This window comes from Sinocyclocheilus anshuiensis, unplaced genomic scaffold, assembly GCF_001515605.1.
Source record: "Sinocyclocheilus anshuiensis isolate Anshui unplaced genomic scaffold, SAMN03320099.WGS_v1.1 scaffold756, whole genome shotgun sequence".
NCBI lineage: Eukaryota > Metazoa > Chordata > Actinopteri > Cypriniformes > Cyprinidae > Sinocyclocheilus > Sinocyclocheilus anshuiensis.
In genome coordinates, this window is record NW_015558581.1 from 95,241 (window position 1) to 103,664 (window position 8,424).

General features: G+C 34.2%; 1 protein-coding gene across 1 annotated transcript in view; it reads right to left on the minus strand.

The window, feature by feature from the left end:
• Window positions 1-8,424, minus strand: part of LOC107679833 (adhesion G-protein coupled receptor D2-like) — a 98,340-nt gene that overhangs the window by 85,558 nt on the left and 4,358 nt on the right. Inside the window, exons 4-5 of the mRNA XM_016475522.1 lie at window positions 5,717-5,832; window positions 4,919-5,039 (exon numbers count right to left, since the gene is read on the minus strand). Coding sequence (XP_016331008.1) covers window positions 4,919-5,039; window positions 5,717-5,832 — 237 coding nt within the window. The remainder of the gene's footprint in view (window positions 1-4,918; window positions 5,040-5,716; window positions 5,833-8,424) is intronic.

Consider the following 8,424-nt stretch of genomic DNA (forward strand, 5'->3'; position numbering starts at 1 on the left):
AAAAATTAATTATATTAAAAAATAATTAATACTTGCTATATGGAAATATAAAAATATGCATGTTATTTAACAATGATACAAGAAAACAGCAAACAAAAATACCTTTGAAATTTCCAAAATCCAAAAATGGATTGAAAAATCACTTTGAAATCATGTAATGTTTTATGCTTAACATAATTTAATTTATATGCAAATAAAATGCTTTCCGAAATCATAATTCACTCGAACCTACTCAAGAATAATATTCAAACCATTTGTATCACTTTAAGCGTGTTTTACTGGAAATCACATAAAAAAAAGTCTTAAATAAAATAATCAAAATATCTCTAGTTCATTTCTATGGGTCGTTCTGAATACCCACGCAAAAGCTAAAAGCCTTCAAAAATTTAATTTCTCCAAAATAAAGCAATTTTATGCTTTTTTACATAACTATATACTCAGCTCTCTAAATAAGTATGATTTGTTTGTCGTGTTGCTTCCCTCACTCAAAACGACAAAGTGCGGCCAATGAAAAAGGCTTGTCAACATTATTCCTTTTATTGATTTAACAATAAAGTCCTCTGGCTTAAGTTTTATGTTGTTATTGCCGCCTATTGAAAATACAATGAAACATGGAAGGGGAAAAAATCCCGACAGGAATTTCACATAAGACCATCAGTGCCCTCTGGATAAAGTGCGCCTGTTATATTCTTCAAATTTTCAAGGGCGTTGCTTAGAAAGCAGCCGTGCCAATGAAATCACGAACTTATCCTCAATCAAAGCAGCTTCAGATGCTAGAATGTTTCATTTACCGCCCCATGCCATCTGCATTCATATGAGCGCATGCCGTCTCTGCTTCCTTTTAAAAACCACGGGCCGTACCAAAGTATTTAAGAGCTCACAACGTCTATATGAAGCACTTAAGCACAAGGTCTTTGAACGACTCAAGCACTCTGGGTACAGCGGCGGTACGTTCTCGACGCATGTCAAAACAAACACATAATTGACGAGAATTATCGACTTCATAAAACTTTAGAAGAAGTTTGTCGTTTCGTTGCTGCTGGAGTGGTTGGTTTTTCTAACAAGGTTGAATTTACAATGCAGTTGGATAAAACGCACAGTTTTATTGTCATTGTTCGCAGCCGCTTTCACAGATAAATAGGAGCCGTGGGCAAAACAAAGGGTGGAATTTAGTGAGAAAACAGCTCGATCTGGTTGGTCTTTAACACATGGGAGTTATATTTTCACCTGTCACATTTGAAAAGGAAGAGGCTGGCAAAATATCCAAGCGGTGAAACGATCACACAGAGGCCTGCAGTGATTTCCTGTGGATTCTGCAGCTCCCAAAAAAATCTCTGACTCACTTTCTGTTTGGACTGATTCCGAGCCAAAATCTTTAGTGACATTCATAATCATTTGCAAATTAGTGCTGACTTAACTTTCACTAAAAATCTGAGGGTATATTTACATATACCTAATAAAACAAAGTGTTAAATAATGTCTGGTTGTTCATTCAGTTTAGATTTATTTGATATATTTTGAGGAAAAAGTGTGTGTGGGGGGGACAAACAAATATGTGTGTGTGTGTGTGTGTGTGAGTACTTTTTTTTTTTAAAGACATTAATATTTTTATTCAGCAAGGACACATTAAATGAATCAAATTTGACATTTATTATGTTACAAAATATTTCTATTTCAAATAAATGCTGTTTATTTTAAACTTTCTGTTTGTTAAAAAATCCTGAAAAATTAAATATATCACGGTTTCCACAAAAATATTTTTCAGCACAAGTGTTTTCAACATTTATAATAGGGCTGTGCGATATTGAAGAAAAATGCGATATGCGATAACTCATTAAATAATGCGATATTCGATATGCGATATGATAATTCTTAAAGTGCCACATGCTCAGATGAAACAGTTTTACTCAGCTGTTGCTGAGTCAGTTCTGTGAACTTCTATAACTATCTTGTGTCATATATATATGGTTATTTATATGTATGTATGTATGTACCAAGAGTTCCTGTAAAACCACAACAAATTCCTTGTGTTTGCGCACACTTAAGTGTTGAATAAAGCTCATCCTGATTCTAATAAGAAAGCACCCCTACAACAACTTCTGAAAGTGAACGGTATGTGTTTTACTCGAGCATTACATAAAAATGTCATTTTAACATTAGTGTAATCATTTTAACATGAGTTTAGGAACTGAATAATAAAAAGGAAAAATAAAACACTGCTTAGTATTTAATCTTTGAATTCAATATGCACTGATTCTTATTTAAGCTACAAAAGTTATTTAGGTAAGAGCAGTGAGTGATTTTCTCTTTGCCTTTTGTTCATGGCCCCAAATATTGCAAGCTGTAGCGATATGCATATCGCGATATGTACATTTGCGATAATTCGATAATTTCAATATATATTGCACAGCCCTAATTTATAATAATAATAAAGGATTCTTGAGCAGCAAAGCAGCATATTAGAATGATCTCTGAAGGATCACGTGACACTGAAGACTGGAGTAATGATGCTGAAAATTCAGCTTTGATCACAGGAATAAATTACATTTTAAAATATATTAAAATAGAAAACAAATTGAAATTATATTTCACAATATCAAAATTTCTGAAAATTATTTTTGTCGATTTCAGAATTGTTAATCATGCACAGAACAAGATTAAAAATATACCGCTTTGTGTTTTGAAAGCTACTGTACACATTTTCCACAAGACAGCAGAAATAATTTTTAGATATTTGCTTTGATAGTATAAGAGACGTTTTTCAAAAACATAAAAGTTATTTTAATTTAACTTTTTAGTTATTATCATATATTATCATTAAGATTAATTTAATAATTCAGCAAAAAAAAGGCAAATAAATCATTTTTTCCCCACCAAAAATAATTATAGTACAAAATACATATATGTGTTTTTAACTTTTTCAAAATTCTAAAACAAGCCTTACTTGATTCATGTAAAATCAAACTTATACTATCAATCTGTCAAGCTATTTGATGATATAGCAGTTTCCAGGGCTGAAGGACACAAATAATTATAGTTTAATCACTAGAAACTGACTTGAATACTACATAACAAGCACAGACCCATGAATACTGTAGGAAAGCAGACAGGAATCCATATGTAAATATTATTTATGGTATGAACTAAAGCATAATTACAATAAAAATACATCTAAGGAAAACAACATCCACATCTGCCACAAACTTTAATGACCTTCGAACACACACGTTTAGCTGACACGTACTCAGAGGAGACACTTTACACACATGCCTTTAATGTGCAACTTCTCCTATGGCTTGAGATGTGGACAAACAAACAACAGCAAACGAAAATGAGTAAACCAACTAAACTGCGACTTTGTTTCAGAGAGGCCTACATCAACTATGACTGTGTTGAGACATTTTTTAATTAGTGAGGAAAATGCACTATTTATAGTGCGGTTTAATGATGCGAGTCAGGCTAAATCTCTATTGATTTTCTTGTGATATATACAGCTCTATTACAGAAACAACTGATTAAGGAGCTGCACAGATCGCAAACACACAGGCTTGTAACCAATACACACTTGACACACTTTTCTTTCTTTGATCGAAATAACACACTGTGATATTCTCTATGATGCTTTTAAACAAAGCATATCTACAAATGAGATCCTTTGGCAGTACTGCAAAATATTTGTCGATTTAAAAATATTTATAAACTAAAATATATTGCTTTGTGTTAGGCAAATGAACACATCTGTATTCTCTATTTTGATTTTGCACCTGCTTAAATGTGGTTCATGTTTTTTTTTAACAAATATTCCAAATGATTTTAAATTATAATAGAACTGCATTAATTCTAAATATAATTCTGAAAATTATTTTGGATGATCTCAGAAGTGTTAGTCATACACAAAATGACAAAAAAAAAATATTTGTAAATATAAAATATACTGCTTTGTTTTTCAGATACTACAAAACAATATTGAAAACAGAAAGACAAAAAATACAGACTTAATATATTTTAATTTTGCGTCTGCTTCATATTGAAATGTATAATAAATATATATTTTAATCATTATCATTTAAAATAAACATTTTAAAATGAATAAAATAAATGATCAAATTAACCTAAATTTCTGAAAAGTATTTTTTTTGGCGATATTTATAAACAAAAATATACACAGGTCAGACCTGTAGATGATGTAAGATTTGAACAATTTATTGCAATATTCTGTATATTTTGATTTTGTGCCTGCTTAAATATGGGATTCATAATATACTGTATTTTAGTAATGATTTCAAATAATAATCAAATAACATTTTAAAAAGTAAAAGTTTTTTTTTTGTCGATTTCAGAATTGTTAATCATGCACAGAACAAGATTACAAATATTTATAAATAAAAACATACCGCTTTGTGTTTTAAAAGCCACTCTACACATTTTCCACAAAACGGCAGAAAATTAAAAACCGGACAGACCTCTAGATGATGTGATATTTAAATAATTTGAAACAATATTCTGAATGTTTTTATCTAGTGCCTGCTGAAATGTGGTATTTATATTAAATTAATAATAAATCACATACGCGTGTTTTTCTTATTTAAAAATTAATTCAATGGCTAAAGTAAATTACTAACTAAATCAAATTTTCCCAGAATGTTCAAAGCAGCTTGGCTCCATTAAAGCCGAACTCAACAACCATTAATAATGATTTAACGGGAAAAGGAAGTAACAGAGGAGGTGGTCTTTCGCCAAAAATAATTTCACCCAGATTCTGACAGTTACTAAAAGAGAAACGCTGGAAAAGGAGATTTTCAGCGTTTACCAGAAGTCTGGATAAAAGTTCACTCCACACACAGATGCTCTCAGTCTGTTAAACAGCAATGATCTCTTCACTCCCCACGGCTTACCGAGCGTCGAGAAACACTCTTACCTGCAGCGAGTTCAGGAGGCTGAAGATGTACGCGATAACCACGGAGAACGGCACCAGGACGCCACAGAGCCACGTCAGGCCCAGGATCGGCAACAGGACCAGCACGGCTTTCACTGCCGCCCTAAAAGCAGACGAATGATATGAAAAACACTTTATTTTATTATATTGGTGCATATATACGATCGTACACACACACACACACACACACACAGACGGATTTCAGGGGTCACAACAGGAGCTGCTGCTTATTCTCACATTGTGACAATTTCCATGCTAAATCGCTTTTAATTCTGTTTAGTATAAAATTACCTCCCTATTCAGGTAACCGCTAAAGCGAACCAGCTGCGGTCCGAACTGGCCCTGCCAAGCGGAGGAAGCGTGTGTTTGATTTTCCTTGGAGTCACACACAGGGGCCTTCTGAGGGCCCCCCACCTCAGCGACTGATGCTGGAGGTCCAGACGTGTCGAAATGTTGGGTACGTGTGGCAGCTTAATTTGCATTGTGGTTATTTACTGAATCTATAAACCAACATGAGAATCGGTATAAAGGCCTGTTTTTAAAAAACATAACGCCGGGGTCCTGCAGTGACCGAGCTGTCTGAAAGTTTACTCTTGAGGGGGGGAAAAAACGTCGAATCGTTCCATTAATGGGCCAAAAAACAAACAAAACATTTGATGTTGAAAGAGGCTGTAATGTGCAAATAGATGATTTTAATAGAAAGCCAAACTGACTAGGATCAGTCAGACGGGAGCACAGCTGTGAAAGGGCGCCTCCATGTGGCCACATGAGAAAGCGTACCTTATCTGCTCGGAGACCTGCTCTTCTGGGCTGGTGTTCAGAGTCATCATCAAAGATCTCCTCTTGGCTGTGGCCATGGTGATCACGACCACCCGGGTCAGAATCATGATATTCACCTTAAATAATAAAAAAATGTTTTAATAATAATTAACATAAATATTAGAATCTATAAAAAGCATTATTATTATAAATATTAAACATGCACATATATATGTACAGTAAGTGCACATATATAAAAAACAAAGTGTTAACACGACTGTGTGTTGTCATTTTTTGTAATATGTAAATATACATAAAAAATATAAACTTTATACACGTTATATATATATTATTGTAATAATTACTGCATTGTTATTATACAGCCTATATATTAACATAATAATAAAAATTATTTAAAAATTTAATTTATATATATATATATATATATATATATATATAGTTATTTTATTATGTTATTATTTTGTTATTAAATATATATAATAAAAACATTTGTGCCATGTGTTATTTATTGATTTATTGTTATTATTATTATAAATATTAAATATACACGTATATGTAGGTGCTTGGTCAATATTAAACAAGGATTAGATCGCACAGCAGTGTGTAAAAATAAACATCAGGCCGTTGGTGCCCCCTGCAGGCCTTTGTTGTAATGCCGTAATGTACATTAGCTCTATTGTTTATAATACATTATGTATTTTAACAATTTTGTTCAATAAAACCATATGATTTCTTGCTTTTGATACTTTATTTGAACTAATTACTATTGTTCAAATAAATTGCTCATTGCTATTATATATGTATTTTAAGTGATTTTAAAAGCTATTGTTCACTTACATCTATTTTTATTACCACAAAAAAATATATATAATTATAGGGCCCTATGAAATATGTTTTATTTCCAAATTCCGTTTTTTCCCATTTTCATTTTTCTATACTCTGTTTTAATGGTTAAATTAAATTGTATTAATCAAAAAGCCTGCCTAATTAATTGAGTTTTACGGTTTCATCTTTACCAAATTCTGTTTTCCATTATTTTCTGGATTCCATTTTAATGGTTCCATTAAATTTGAATAATCTAAAGCATCTCCAATTAATTGATTTTATGTAGAAAAAAAAAAGTTTTTTTTTTTCCTTTTTTAGAAATACTGCACATTTACATTTTTCTCCTAAATAAATTCTGGTAAATAACATTTCTAGTAAATACTAAAAATAATAAAAAAAATAAAAAGTGTTTTTTGATTATAATTTTATTATTAGTAGACTAGATCACGTGGACATGTTGTCATTCTTACACTATAATACTGAACTTTGATTTCAGTGATTTGAACTATGAGATGTACACTTGCTTCTTGCACTTTATGTTGCACTTTAATTTTGCTTTAAAAAAAGGATTTCATAGAAATTTGGATTTCATTTGGTTTAATAAAATATAGTTTAATACGCTATTCAGAAATGGGTCAGTTATATAAGTTTTATATATCTATTAAAATAGGCTTATTTTGTGATAGACGCACAGCTTTGCAAACAAAGATACAGATTTTATTGACCTCTAACGGATATGGACCCTATAGGACATGTACATGTATGCAATGCATTTGAACAGTTATGTAACTCTGTGACTGACACCTGATATTAGAAAACAACATGTGGAAATAATCCAGGCGTACAGACATAAAACATTATGGGAATTAAGTTCAAAGCATTTTTGTTAGTGATATATAAATTTGCCCACACTTGATGACAGTTTGGATGGTACCACGATTATTGAAGGATCAGATTGGATTTGATCACTTACCATGTTCATATAGATATTATATATCAAGGTGGGACCCTTTGTGCAAGACATTTCTTCAGTTAAACTATTTCTGAACTCGTAGATATTTATTCTTGAAATATGACTATGGTAGTATACGGTTGTGGCGAGGGGGGCGTGGTTCAGCGAAGTCTGCAGCGGGAGAGAGGGACGGGAGACGAGCGGTGAGTAAGTAGGTCAAGTGCGTCAAGTGCAACACCTGTGTCTGATTGCAGTAATTAGCCTGGAGAGACCGGATAAAAGGGCAGACTGGAGAGACTGGAGAGAGAGAGAGACTGGGACTCGTGGCCAGCCCTTAGCCGGAGGAGGAGAACCGACTGAACTGAGTTTATGCCCTGGGCAGATTGAGAATGCGCTGGAAGCGCCCCGTTTGTGTTTTGTTGAACTTTAAGTAAAGAAATAAAAGAGCCACGAGTCTCCAAACCGCCTACCTGAGTCACTTCCTTCTTCCCACTACGAACTTTGTTACAGTGGTGCCGAAACCCAGGAAGGAAGTGATAACGCCGCCGCCATCATGTCATCTCCGTCAAGTTCGCCGTTTGCGGAGGTCATCCACTCGCTCGCGGGACTCCATCAAGAGCACCATCAAGCGCTGTTGGACATGAGGGAGGATCAGGAACGGCGGTTCCGGGTCCTCATCCAGACGCAGCAAGAGGACCGCGAGCTGTTCCGGAGCTGGATGGACCGGGAGGTTCGGGCTGGGGGAAGTCCATCTGCCCAGGCCCTGCCAGCCCACATGCCGTTGAACAAGTTGTGCCCGCAGGATGATCCGGAGGCCTTCGTCGACCTCTTTGAGAGGACCGTGGAGGCATGTGGGTGGCCCCGGACGAACTGGCCAGTGCGCCTCATCCCGCTGCTGTCTGGCGGAGGACCAGATGGTGGCGTGCCGGGG